This window comes from Coffea arabica, chromosome 11c, assembly GCF_036785885.1.
Source record: "Coffea arabica cultivar ET-39 chromosome 11c, Coffea Arabica ET-39 HiFi, whole genome shotgun sequence".
Classification (NCBI taxonomy): Eukaryota; Viridiplantae; Streptophyta; class Magnoliopsida; order Gentianales; family Rubiaceae; genus Coffea; species Coffea arabica.
The window spans coordinates 2,008,466-2,023,389 of NC_092330.1; the positions used below are offsets into that span (position 1 = coordinate 2,008,466).

Here is a 14,924-nt window from a genome sequence, read left to right on the forward strand (position 1 = left end):
AAGGTAGAATATTGATCAAGACTGTTATTACTGTACTAAACTTGTGTTAACAAAAGATTGAGTTTGTGTTGAGACATAAGAAGGTAGATAGTGCGGTGAATGCAAAAATAGGGGTAAGTTATGGTTCCATGTGCAGTGCAAAACAACGCATAATGAGATGGAAGGTCAATTTCATCTTTGATAGAGAACAGTACTTAGAAAGCATAATGAGTCCACACACCTATCCTGATGCTCACAGCTCCTCAAAAGCATTGTGTAGTTAAATACAAACCATGATATTGTCCAAAATCAGTGGCAAAATTAGTCTAGATAAATACACTGGTGAGCATTCAGTAAGAGGCAATCAAAAACAAAAGTTTTAGTCATGACACTTGCAACTGTTTTAACTCTACCTGGCTTTTTTCATTGTGCTACCTTCGGCATCTTTGAAGATGCTTTCCTACGCGTCATTAGATTGATTGAATTCTCAACAAGAGAACCTTTAGCTGGTTGAAGAAAAGGTTTCATATCCTGTCCACAACATGGGGGAGTTTTCATCAGAAACCTCTTGATAGTACTGCATCACATTCCATCTGCTAGAGGGGTTTTTTGATTTTAGCTCTTGGTGCAGCCTTTCCAATGGAAGTTCCATATATTCTGCACAAAAAAGTCAGGCTTGATACGTGCTAAGAACACTGCCTTCACCCAGACAATTTGAAAGATGATAGATAAATAAATAAACTCACCCTGTTTATTTAATGGTATTAGAAAATTCGTTGACAGGAAGAAATCCATCATCCTTTGCCCTGCTGTGATATTTATTATATTAATAATCCTTTGATCTGCCTAGAAAGAAATTTTTGGATTGTACTTGTTATTTGTCCTGTGACTAACAATCTCTACAAGTAGCTTAGAACTTCTCATTGCCTTGCGAAGAGGCAATATTAACAGAAGCCAACTTATAAAGTTTTGAAAACTTAACTGTTAGAAATATGTAATAACCCAAACAGTTCTTCATTGATCTTGCTTCTTGCACAGGTGGATCAACAAGAATAGCTGAGTTAAACCAAGTTGTTAGAGCAACTCCTACAAGTAAATCGGAAATGTCATTATATATATATATATATATATATATATATATATACTGTTTATGCAGAAAGCATGCATAGCAACTAAGCTATCAAGGTATTCAAGTTGTAGCTATTCTAGTTGCCATTGTAATTTAAAACCTTCAACCTCTTCCCAATGATAACAGGATAGTTTTGAAGTTCTGCTACGATCTTTGCAACTTCATTTTCAGTGAAGGCATCCCATATTGATAACATGGTTTTCCGTATATTGCTGAATAAAATTGTAGAATTATACATCTCATTCTTCATTGACGATTACAAATTTTTGGACATATGAATCTTTTGATTACCGGTTGATGAGTTCCTTCTCCAATGCAGGAACGATGATCCCCCAAAACACTTGATAATTAATAACAGACACAGTGTGAATATAATATATGGAGAAGTGTAAAGCAAATGTGTGTAACAATAAAAATGTTTACCAACATATTCATCCTTTTAATTAACATATATAGCTAAATGTGTGAATGCCATTCTCTTCGATTGAGTTCAATTGCTGACGTGGCACATTTTTATTGGTCTATTGATGGTAGTCCTCCGATTGATTGAGCTGATGAATTGAATTGAGGATAAAATTGAGATTTCACGCCTTAATGAATAGGTAGGGTTCCGAGAGTCTTTGCTTGCGCCGCTCATTGTGTTTCTTGCTTCTGCTCCGGTTCTTTCTTCCTTTCTTCTCCCGTTCTTTCGCCCTTTCTCCTTTCTTTGTTTTTCACTTCTTCTCTTTCTTCTTTAATTGAACATTAAATAACAGTGCAAGACAAAACAAAGGTCACATGTTGGTCTTCTTCCAGAGCTTCTCTCCCCTTCCATTTTTCTTTCCTTTTCTTTGTTCCTTTCTTTGGCAAGAAAATAAGATTCGGGATTTTCTCTCCCAGAGATGTCAAAATGTTTTTCCTCCTCTTATTTTCTCTTCATCTCTCCAGTTTTTTTCTGCACTGCCATCTACCCAAATCGTTCTTCCTCTCATCAGCTGAATCATGTGTAAGCTGGATCATCCACCGTTGTAAAAGCAAAAAAAAAATAAAAATATGGAGATCGTTTTCCCTTTTAAACTTTCTTCATCTCCTTCTCAGAAATTGTCATCTTTATCGGTGATTTTTGTGGGTTTTTTTTCCTAATACTTGATTGTACTTTCTATGGTGTTTTAGGTGGAAAGGTTGAATATTTACATTGACTCTAGATTCAAGGTAAGTGTCTTCCATGACTTTTCCTTATCTTTAAAACCCTCAATTCTTTTTCTCATATGCTTTTACTCTAATCTCTAAGGTTTTTTTTTCCTGTTTTTTCGTATTGCTTTAAGAAGGAATAATTTGACTTCCCCGTAATATATTGTGCTCTTTTTGATGTTTTGGTGAAACAATTTTTTTTGTTTTCATTTTGGGTTTTTTGCTGTTGCTGTAATTTAGGGATTTTTTTTTTATGGAGAGCAATGAAGGAGGGGATGATAATGTTCTGTATGGTTTAGCAAGTCAAAAAAGGTTTGCTTTTTTTCATACCCTTTTCTAAATAATCAAGAACATTCCCTATTAATCCTTTGGCAAAATGTTGTGAAATATAAGATATTTCAATCCAAAAAAGTACAATTATAATGTTAATATGATTAGCAATCCTGTAAACTGTACTGTCCCTATAGCTTCTGAGGTCTTCAAGAAAGCAGGGACTTATGATGACAGAAAGTTGTTTGGCGTCACTATACTCGATGTTGTCAGGGCGAAGACATTCTATGCTAGGAAGGCCAAAGTCAATGTTGCAGGTATATCTGCTAGGCCTTGGATTATAGTGTGGTGTATGTAAAAGTGTCTTACTCATTCTTTGTCGTGCTTTGGTTTTGGGAAGTAGTCTATTCTGGCCTTAACTTACCTTTTAATGCTTGCTCCTTTCCTCCAGAGGTTAACGTACCCGTTGTTGGATAGAAAATTACTCCAGTTCTTTTGTTTGGTTTGAAAAATGAGGTAGTGTATTTTTTGGGTGATACAGCAAGTTTTCTGAAGCAAAACTTATCACTTGAGATATGATAAGTGAATGGGTGAGAGAGTTCAAGTTTTGATGTTAGAAATCACATTGGAAATGGTGATGCATTTGACCATAAACCTTTTACGAATAAGAAATTTTTTTGCTGTCACTAGACTAGAATGCACCTACTTTTACACTTTTTTCCTTCATTCCCCCAATTTTTTTGTCTCCTATATTTCAGAATTTTTTGTCTGAATGTTTTCTTTTAACCCAAAAAAGTAGAAATAGGCTTTTGTGTGTGCCTATAGGGGTTTAAAAAGTAAATGCACTTTTAGAGTTAAATAAAAATGAATGGTGCTTGTTAAATTGGTTGCTTCAGAATATGACGAAATTGGGAGGGGCATTGCAAGAGTTAATTCAGTTTGAGGGCATTCTCCAGTTATGATTCTGGGTACTCCTGTATTTGCCATACTGCCTATCTTTACTGCCTTGAAATTTAGCGGGGTTCTGTCTATCTCTATTGATTGCAGTTATTATTTCTTAGCAGTTGAAATGTCTTAAATTTAGCGGATAGAGCAGCTGATGTTCTATGTTCAAATTTCCCAACTCTTGTTTAGTTGTTGCTTGGGTTTTTCAAAATAACTGAAATTGTCAATTTTCTTGGTTCTTGTTCATGTTTCTGCCATTGCAAGGGGACTTTGACTGCCATTTCCAGGTTGACCTTTTGGCCCGTGTTCCAAAGAATCATCCAAAATATAATGAATCTGTTATTAAACTACATGGTATTCTTCATAATGTCAAGATCTGGGAAGCTGTATGTTGAAATCTTTATTTCATAGTTGATTTTTCTGGTTTTGTGGTTTTAATATGCAAAGTGAAATCATTATTATGCCTAACTTCCTTGAAGATGTTTTGATCAGTTCATGATTCATGAGATACATAGTTATATGAATTAGGTAAATGGAGCTTCAAAAGCAAAATCCATGTAATCTACTATGAAGATACCGTCTTTCCTCTTTTAAATTACTAAAAAAACCTAGCTCGATCTTTGACTGGAAAAATTATGTTTAGAAAATAGTATCCCTGTGCTTCACACGATTGCCCTTTGATGTTGGACCCAATTTGCATTTTTAAAAAAAAGAAAAATTGGAAAGTAATGCATAGGAAGTTCTCTAGAATTTGCTTCCACATATATGTACAGTGTTTTGTTCCCTTTGGGGAAATTTCATCAGTGACATTATTTTTATTGATTGATTTCTATTGGTAAGACTCGCTTTTACACTCTCTCAGTAGATTCTTTTCTTGTTTCTGTTATCCCCAATTTTTTTTGTGAATTCTTCTTTCTTCTAAGCAACTTTAAATGTTCTTTTCATTATATGAATATGTTATTATTGGGATACATCTAATCTTGATCCTACTTCTGTAGCAGGAAATGACCATACTTTCTGTTTTGTTACTGGTGGGTCTGCTCATGTGCAAATGCAACTTAGCACCAAAGAGTGTGAGAGTCTGGGATTAACTGGTCTGGCTCTCTGTTAGACTGCAACACCTTTGCTGAGTACGTCAAGGACCAAGGTTATACCTTTATTATATGAATTTTGTTGATCCTCTGATATTTATGGTTTTTGGTGGATTTTATTTCTGGGTTATGATGGGTTTTTTAAATTGATTACTCGCTTGTAAGTACATGGGTTGTAAAATGGTAATATTTGGGATTCTTGTTTCTGTACTATAGCTGATTGGTTGTCAAAATTAACGAATAGTGGGAAGCAGATGCGATTCTTATTGCTTTTAGTTGACTTAAGATCTGGGTTTTTTTTTGGGATTTATGAATTGCTTATTTATATGTGAGATGTCATTGGTGATAATTTGAAACAAGAACCTAAAAAAGGCTATGTTTTTATACAAATCAGATTGAGTTATTATGCTTATAACAGTAAATAAGTGTATTTTGATTTTTGTTGTTTTTGCTATAATTTTTTGTGATTAAGTTTGACCAAAAAAATGGATGGATAAGTAGTATTTGGAAGATTTATCTTTTTTCTTTTTGTGCCTCAGATAGCTTAAGTATAATCGCAGAAATCGAAATAAGATCTTCATTGGGATTCTTAAATTATCTCATACAATTAGTGGCGTTACATTGTAATGTATAGAATTCTAAGTAACTAGCCTGGATTATGGTAATGGTTCAGTTTTGTTGCTCTTGAGGATGTTTTGCACCTGAGCTGACAATGATCAAGACCTGCAAGAACAAACGTTTTACGGTCATGATTTCCTCAATTACGCCTTGTAGTTCCTTATATTTGATGATTAGGACCATACCTATTAAATTGGGATATTCTGTTGGCATCCTTTATTGTACCAAATGAAGTACTATCAGGAGAAATTCTGAATGGAAATGTGCCATTTTCTGAAACATGTACCAGAGAACCCTTATTCTTCAACCCTTTTATATCCATTTTGGTGACTTTGGAATATTTAAATAGCTGAAGCTTGTGTAACAGAATTCATCAATTATATAATGACTTAGATTTGTTAAAGAATTTTGGATAGTAAGATTACAACAAACTGTTTGAACATTCTGCAATAATTTTACTTAGCAGGAAGAAAATTGCTCATGTTGTCTAGAAATCCTGGATGTTTGACAAGATCTGCATTTAACATATGCAATTTAGATGGTAACTTCTATAGATTTCTGTATGATATTGGAGTGATCTTTTTGAGCATTCCGCAAATAATATACTCTATGAGTATGATAATCTGGAAAACCTAATGTTTGAAAAGACTCCGGATGCAGTTTAGATTTGTCAGTGCCTCTTAGAAATTTGCCCCTTGGCTTTGCCTTAGGCTTAGAGATGGCTTGCTGGATCGGTCCATTTTTATCTATTGATTTTTGTTGTGAATTTTAGTGTGCAAAGCTTGGTCCTGTCGATTCAGAAATAGCTCATTTGATGCCCACTGTCTTGAGTTCATTTTGTTTTGTTTTTTAAATTTTTCCTTGATTTCTCTATTTTGTGTTTTGGCCTGTATCGTTGCTTCTAATATATGATGATTTGGTATCTGTAGGGTAGGAGAAGGGGCGGTGGCATATGGTGTTAAAAATCTTATTTTTCATAAGGGATATTCCGCCTTCTAAATCTCTCTGACCTTTGTTGTGTAATTTACAGGATCTGTTGAGGCATGAGAGTAATAAAAGCCGTGGTGACATCCTTTTCATGTATGTCATTATTGTGGGTTTGCTTGGCCTTGTTCTGGGTTATCTTTTGAAGAGGACGTAATCAATCAAGGTTTGGCGTAACCTGCAATATCATGTGTTACAGTCTGTTTCAAAATATTTAGATCATTGAAGACAAATGTACAACTGATCGGGAAGCGCTCAGTATCATGTAGCCATCTGATTTGATTGACTGTAGAAACATGCTTAAGAAGGTGCTTGATGGATTTTTGTTATTGCCTTGGGGGCTTTAGAGCATTCATTGTGTGACTAATTGCTGTAACGTGTTATTTTGGAAACTTAAGAGAGGGACATATTTTTATCTTGCTTCTTGTTTTCTTTCCCTTTCTAATGCCTTAATGTTCAATCAGCTAGAATTTTGTTAGCTTTTTCCCCAGTGGTTATATTGTTTCAATCAATCATCATTTTATCTTAAGTGGTCATATTTAATTTTTCTCTTTGTGATCTTGATATAAACAAATATTGATTCATTTTCTCATTGTCTATTGTTGATTTGTTATCCAAGCATTTGAGGGTTTAGTTAACGTGTGTACATACAGAATATGCTAAATGTTAAACTATTCGATTTGGAGCCTTCATCACTTGTGCTTTCAGTTTCATTAAGCAAGTTGCAAATCTGCCGTGCTTGATTTGTGTACATAGCCAATAGTTTTGAGGGTGTCAAGTCAGCATACCAGAATAGTTTCTAAGTTTTAACGAGGAATTAACACCATCCGAATCTCAGGAACCATCAATAAGGATAAGAAGCTTTTCATCTTTCGAGTTTTAGAATTTTGCTTGATTTGAACAATAATAGAAATCGAATTGAATTACTTATCAAATTGAGTAAACAAATAGCATCTCCACTGTTAAATATTTGGTTTTTTTTTTCTTCCCTAAAAGGTTACTTGTTTGCAAAACTACAAGACTAATACAATATATTTGTTCTGAGAACAAAAGTAAATGATCAATAAAGAAATATCTGAAGTTTTGCCTTTCTTGGTTTTGCATCTGCATCATCACTGCAGCCGAGGAAATTTCATTGATAGAGTTTTCATTGTGGGTTTGTAGAGACTGCATTTTAGAGATCTCTTTTGTACGTGGATATGATTATATATTATTTTAAAGTTTCTTTTATGCAAAAAAAAAAAGATGTTTTATTTGTTATATGTTGTTGACTTAAAACTTATCTTGCATCTGAAATATTTTCATTGTGTAATTATTTGATTTGGTTTTTCAAAACTCATTCATTGTCTTAATAAGATTTTAGACACGAGATAATGGCTTGTTTATCTTATCAATTATATGTAGATTTTTAGCCCGTATTGTGTTGAATCCTGTATCTCTTGCAATTATGTGGTCGTTTTTTATATTTTACAATTAAATAGGCTTCTTATCCAACATATTTTAGTTTTACTCTCAAAAAGATGACCTTTCTCTTGAATTTGTTCATGAGTGGCACATTTTTTGTGCACATCAAATCATTGCAAATACAGTTAGTATATGCAAGATGACGTTACATGGTAATATATTATTTTGAAACTCATGACATTGCCAATCCTATTCAATTAGTAGATAAAGCAAAAACTGACTCTTCGTCGCTTAGTCACTAAGTTAAAATTGTGGCTTATTTTCACTGCTTAATAAAATTACAAAAACATAATCCTAAAGATTTTTGTGCACCTTTATATAATTTTTCATACTTACTATCTAAATTTGAATAATTGCGCATTTCTGGGCAAGTCCAAAAATTACACCGCGCATCGCGCGGTGTTACCCTCCTAGTCCATATATTGTGTGTAGATACCGAATTTTGCCTCTAATTTATAATTTTTATTTGAACCTACATTATTTATTCATTTATTTATTTAGACACCGAATTTTGAACCTACAGATTTATCTTTATAATCCATGTATTGTCTGTAGACACCAAATTATAATTTTTGCTTGAACCTATATTATTTATTCATTTATTTATTTAGATAGCTTTTCTATGAAGTTAAGCTTGGAGTTTTATTTTCTTTAAAAAAAAAAAAGAGAAGAAAAAGAAATTTAGGAAAACAAAAACCCATTTAAACCCAATTCCAATAACCCAATAACTAACGCCACCAAAGGCTCTTCCTAAAAACCCAAAAGAAAGAAGCAAATAACTCTATGCCAAAAAACAAAGACCCAAATGTTGGCCCAACAGCAAAAATGGCCCAACGGAGCTCACCAAGTGGCAGCGCTCCTTTGGCTGTCACATTTCTCAGTAATGTCCCAATCTCATGTCGGGGGTGGGGGGGGGGGCGTACGGTACGAACTTTATTTTTTGACTCTTTAGAGCTCTTTTTCCTTCTTGTTTCCTCATTGGACAATCGTACAATTTCTTTCAACACATTTTTGGTACAAAATGTTAACAAGATATTTAAACAAAAGATCCACAAAAAGTGCAATTCATTAAAGAAAACTCACTAAAGTGACGCAATAAGTTGTAAACTAACACACCAAACATAAAAAGAGGATTAATGAGTCAAGGAAAAATTCAATGATAAAGGCAACAATGATATTTAGGGACTAAAATAAGAAAAATCAAAGTTTTTAAGGCCAAAGTATAATTTTTCTAAATCTAAGAGACCTAAGTGCAAATTCTTAAATGTTAGTTTTACTACCCTTTTGTTCATAAACTACTGAAATTTAACCTACCTTAATTATCCAAAGTGATTATCAAACAAACGAACCAAGGACTATTCACACTAATTTTTCAAGGTTGTGAAGTTAAAATCCTAAACTTAATAAATTCACTTAATCCTCAATTATACTTGAAAAACTAAAATCGATCCATTAAGACAATCATAAACATGATGAGGAAAAGTCAAGAAATCAAAAGGAAGAATTTATCATTTTCTCAATTTTTAGACCTCAACACAATTATTTAAAATATTAGGGGTCAAATTGTAAATATTTCTTAGGTGCTTACATGAAAAATCAGGACCAGTTAATCCTATACCAATACAACTAAATTTTTAGAAAATTAGAAAGTGCCAAAAAATACGCAAGATATCTAAAACTACAAATTAAAAGAAAAATGAAGAAAACATAAAACAAAAGCTTTGGTCCATGTTTCCTTAACCCAACTTTTAACATAAACAAATCTGGGCATTTGGGTCCTAAATAATTCTATTAGACCCATTTCCAGCCACTACGGCCTTGTAGAGGCTTTCAAAGGGAACTTTTTATATAAAAAGGGTCTAGACAACATCCAAAACATGACCAAAGCATTCAATTCATCTCGAATCTCATATTTTTTTTTTTTTATGAAAAAAATAACCAAAGCACGAGAACACAAAAAGAGGCTTCAACCTCATGTTTCCTCCTCAAAACTCAACAAAAATCAAAGAAAAACATATGTGAATTATTTGCCCAAATATATTTGCTTACATCACCATTATAATTTCCAATACACCTTTTTATCTTCCCAATTATCTTTTTATCTCACATACATCACATCACAAAAAGTACTACAGTAAAAATATTTCAAATAACTTACAATCCAAACACACTAATGGTTAGATTCCTCAAATGATAAGTAGCAAAGCCTACTAAAATTTCTGGGCTCAAAACAATCACATTACTATTTGCCGTTATCGACGCATGAAAGCTTCAAAGGAAATGGGTCTCTTATTTTATTTCAAGAACTTGAGGCTTCTTGATTCTAACATGCTTTCTAACCCAAAATGGAACATAAGCTACCATAGAATTTTATCAATAACATACATTTAAGCAAACATAAATCCAAATCCAAAAATTGAGACAAACCAAGATAAGAATGAAATGACATTCTAATCTTTGGGAATGAAAGAGCGTTTAATATGATTACCCGTGATGTTTGATGACGACTTAGACAAGAGATTCTTAGAGGCAAAATAATGCAAGGAATCAACGGACCCAAGAAGGTTGCCGAAAACGATGACTAAGGGTTAGTTTTTGGTCATCTTTGAGCCTAATTTTGAGGCCCTTATAGTTTTCTTTTCAAGAAGTCACCGACAGAGAAAATGCTCTACCACAGTCCTAGAGAGTGCAGAAAAACAAACTCTCAAAAAGAACAAAAAATGAAAGAGAAAATTGTCCTCAATGAGGCTGTCTGGTCAGATGTTTTCCTATGGTTTTTTTTTCTAGAAATTGTTTTTTCTTTTGCTCTCATTTTTTTGGTCCTTTCGCTCCCTTTATTTTGTTTCTGCCGCTACCTCCTTTGATAACTCTCTCTAAAAACCCTAATTCCCTTTTTAGTGGCTATTTACATGAAAGAAACCCTTAGATACAATAGTTAGAATCAATTCTTAGGAAGGAAGATACAAGATGTGTTGCTTTTGGGTCCTTTAATTGAACACCTTGATAAGGTTTCTTTTGGATAATTTCTTGCTCAACAATTCTTCATCTTGTACATGTCGCGCTCAATTCCAGCTTTCCTTTGAAACTCGCCAATATCATGAGCTTTTGGACTTTAACAAATGCATCATGATCTCGTCTCAAGTTTGAGTTCAATCTCATTCTTCAAATCCTACAGAAACAACAAAATTATGAGATTAAAAGGGACAAAATTTCAATTAAAACCCCAGATAGTGCTTAGAACCAATTATAATAAAAATGGACCCTTTACTTCTTGTACCATTACAGAAGTCACTAAAAATATCATCTAATTATCTCACAAAATAGTCACATGTCAACTCCCCACACTTAAATCATTACTTTTTTTCAAGCAATAATGACATGTAATCACCAACAATGATTCAAGGGGTGAGACACTACATGTACTTTTTCAAATTCAATTCCTTATAACTAGACAAACAATCAGTATACAATCATTTAGTTCACATCAAATACTTATAATATTAAGTAATGAATATACAATTATACCCTAAAATCAACAAGTTCAACTTATTTCATCCTAACCTAATTTCATAAATAAGCAAATCATATTCATAGCAATCCTTCTCCTATAGTCATCTTTTTCTCAAGTGCAAGGTCAAAGAGGGTATTATTCATATTTTACTACTATCTTACTTAAATCATGAAAGTTTCTTTTGACGTGAAAATCGACATTTTCGGATGAGAACCCTTAGTTACTCAACACTTTACTTATTTGAGTTGCTTTACATACTCTTAATTCAGGTAACTCCTTCTACGAAAGTCAACATTTTTTAGATGAAAACTCTCGCTTATTCGGCATAAGAATCATTAAAGTAGAGCAAAAACTATTATTTTACTTTTTTTATTTTTTTTCAAAGAAATACATGACCTTCTTAAAGAAATAGAAATAATCGTAGGAAAAGTATTGCTTTCATTTGACTATATCAATCATTTACTTATAAAATTAAGTAAAAAGGAGAAATCTCATTAAACATGTAAGATATAAGCATAATGTATTCCATATTTTATAAGATATACTTTCTAAAATGCAAAAATTCTAATTACATAATAGTTATTTTCAAATCAAATAAGGAATAAATTTTTCAATGCACATATAAAGTTTCAACAAGTAAGAGAATCAAAATGCTTTAAGTTGGAACTTCTTTGCCCTTTAAAAACCACAAAGCAAAAGTTTTTGGGTCATATTGAAATTTTGGAAAAGATTTTAATAGAGTTTTCCCCTATAATTGAATAAAACTCCTTGCCAGTAAGCCCAATTTTCAACAAAATTTTCACTAGGCAATATTCCAAACACAATTCTACTATTTCTTAAACATTCAAATCCACAAAAAATCATCACAAAGCACAAAATTGCAAATTCATATATTCCCTCTCCCCTACATTTAAACATTATATTGTCCTCAATGTGAGAAAAGAAAAATAAAGAAAATGTTAGAGATAATACTCCCCTAATGAACTCATGGTATCCAATTCTAGTGCCTTGTTGTGTTGTTCCAACCTTATTCGAAAGATCAAATAAAGGAGAGTTCAATTAATGCATCACTTCAAAAGACAAAACCAAAATAAAAAAATACAAAGAACAACTAAAAATTAAAATCTTGCAACCATCAAAAAGTATTCATGCAAATCAAGAGAGAATGGGAAAGGGTCAAGCATGAGGATCCAACAAACTACAACAAAAATGACCTTTAACGGCATTTAAATATGTCATTATAGATAATTTAAACTGACACTTTACCTTTTCTCACACCTCGAACAAGTGTCGCCCCCTTCCAATGTGGGGATAGGCTCATAATATTCAAATATATCAGAAAAATTATATTGTTATAGTGTCCCATCTGCCAACCAAAATCCTTTGTTTTGAGAATCGAAAGTGTTATTAGATATTGCTTTAGAAGCTGAGCTATGCTGACATTTTTAATTGTCAGGAGTTTTTTTTTCCTTTTTTTTTGGATATAGAAGCAACCTGTAGGTAGTGCTCCTTACTGTACATTCCGTCAAGCAGAAACCCAAAGGACTTGTAAAATTATCCCAAAGAGCAGAATGCATATAGTAATTTAAAAACAAAAGTCAATGCTCAAATATAATTTGTTGAACTAAAAGTCAGTAACAAATATTATGTAAGGATCGAAGAATTAGGTTGATTAAAAACCTAATTAACTTATGAGTACTTTTTGCTCAATATGAAATTTACCCTCTTTTCTAAGTGATCAAATAATGAATCAATTAATGAATGAATAAATTCACTTGACAGAAGTAGAAGAGATAAGCAATGTAAAGATCACAAACGTAACAATAAGTAAATTAAAAAAAAAGAATTACAAACCAATTAACTACCCAACTCCTCTTGAGTTTGTAGATTAATTCAAACAAATTTTTTCAAATTGATGAATTATAATCACTCTTGTGTACAAAAGTAGGTTCACCTCCTCCTTGCCCCGAACTCCACTCGGTCAAGTTAGAAAGTTTTACTATCCCTCAGAACAACCCTCGTAGAGCTACAATTCTTCCTTGGAGAGTATTTTCTCACTAAAATCACTCTAGATCTTTTGTATGTTCAGCGTGCAAAAGTTATTTGAAGATTCTGACCATACTCTATTTATAGGAAACTAAAAAAGTATTTCATTAATGCTTCCAACGGATAGAAAGTAGTTGAACAGTCAACTAGCCGTTGGAGTATTGGACGTCCGGTACTACCCAAGCATGCATCCGACAGCAGGCAGTGAGTTTGCAAAATATTTTTCAATTTTATCGGACGTCCGGTATTATCTTTTTGAGCGTCCGACAGGTTTCGTCGAGTTTGAACGATCCTATCGAATGTCCGATACTTGCATCCGATCGAGGTCAGTGAGATAGGGGGAATGTCTTATTTCCTTCGGACGTCCGGTGGTAGAGTTATTCATGCGTTTGAAGTTGCGCAATGATTATCAGACGTCCGATCCAAGCGTCCGACAGCTTTCAACAGCCTTTGTCCCTTCCAATTGCACTTGATCTTTGAATCTGATTTGTTTCACAACTGAAAATATTTCTTGAAGAGATATTAGTATTATCCATTATTTTGTAAACATCAAAAGTTAGGAACCAAGGTCAACAATCTCCCCCTTTTTGATGATGACAAAATAATGGATGGAAGAAGGAAAAAGATTAAGCATATAAGCATAAGTTCCCCCTTACTCATTGCATCCAAAATTATAATATCAGAATAACTTCCCCTTATACATAGCATCCATTTCTCCCCCTTTTTGTTATCATAAAATGAGAGTAAAAATCTCATGCCGTAATCCAGCAACAATAACAAAAAATTCAATATTTCAAACAAAAACAGAGAAATGATATCAGAATTCAACAATCACCAACATACCAATATATCACAGAGACTTGATACCAAAAGAAGTACCAACATATCACAAAGAGTTTAGCAAAGCAAATCATCATTAAATCAGAATTGTTCTTTTCTCTCCCTTTTTGACATCATATAAATTCAGTAATATTCAAAAATATCAAGAAAAACTCAGTTCAAAGCATCAGAAATATCAAAAGAGAATTACAAAAAAATATTATGAACAAGAATCTCATTAATCTTATCAATATCTCCTACTTGTTAGAGTTAGTATCATGTCTAACTATTCACATGCATTTATGCCTCTTCTCATGTTCTTTCTCACATAACAATCACTTTTCATGTGATTTTTTTGACAACAAAAATTACACATAATCAAATGATTATTTACATAAACAGGTTTAACAAGTCTAACTTGCCTTCTTCTATAAATGGTAAATTCATTTGCACTAGAATTCAACTTTTTTCCATGTATATCAAAATGAGATTTTGTATCAATCCTTTGAAAGCAGTTGTATTTCTTATGTTGAAGCAACTGATTAAAATCATCAATTCTTCTTTTCAACTCCCTTGTTCATTTTTGAACATTTCACAAATTCTTGTTTTTCTATCAAACTCAAAGTGTAAAACAGTCTCACTTTTTTTTAATAAATCACTTTCAGTTTTCAGTTTTTTGTTTTCTTGAAAAGACGTCTATTGTCCTAAAAAAGAAAGCTAATTTTATGTCTTAATTTCTCGTTTCTAAAATAAAATTCTTTCAAATTATCATGCAATTTTATAATGAAAAATTTAAGATCATTATCAGTTTCATCATCACTTTCAAATTGAGAGTTAGAAAATGTTATCTCATCATTTCTAATGGCCATAAAAGCCAATCGAGTAGATTCATCATCCT

The 14,924-nt window shown here is 32.6% G+C and overlaps 1 protein-coding gene across 17 annotated transcripts; it reads left to right on the top strand.

The window, feature by feature from the left end:
- The first annotated feature begins 1,710 nt into the window (after positions 1-1,710).
- On the top strand, positions 1,711-6,604 carry LOC113716664 (uncharacterized). Of its 17 annotated transcripts, none has more exons than XR_011823172.1 (6): positions 1,712-2,093; positions 2,261-2,299; positions 2,519-2,590; positions 2,746-2,865; positions 4,495-4,640; positions 6,233-6,604. XR_011823172.1 is itself a non-coding variant. In XM_072071035.1 (5 exons), the coding sequence occupies exons 1-4, from the start codon at positions 1,998-2,000 to the stop codon at positions 4,582-4,584; spliced, it is 321 nt and encodes a 106-aa protein (XP_071927136.1). In that variant the 5' UTR covers positions 1,712-1,997; the 3' UTR covers positions 4,585-4,640; positions 6,233-6,604. The 17 variants fall into 17 exon arrangements, 1 of the variants encoding a protein (XP_071927136.1); XR_011823171.1 differs by having other exon boundaries at positions 2,770-2,865; XR_011823167.1 differs by having other exon boundaries at positions 1,712-2,299.
- The last annotated feature ends 8,320 nt before the right edge of the window (positions 6,605-14,924 follow it).

Bases quoted from the DNA above. Each gene is read 5' to 3' on its own strand.
- LOC113716664 (XM_072071035.1), top strand. From the start codon at position 1,998: ATGTTTTTCCTCCTCTTATTTTCTCTTCATCTCTCCAGTTTTTTTCTG. The intron at 2,094-2,260 runs GTAAGCTGGATC...ATGGTGTTTTAG, and splicing joins TCTCATCAGCTGAATCATGT to GTGGAAAGGTTGAATATTTA. The intron at 2,866-4,494 runs GTATATCTGCTA...CTTCTGTAGCAG, and splicing joins GGCCAAAGTCAATGTTGCAG to GAAATGACCATACTTTCTGT.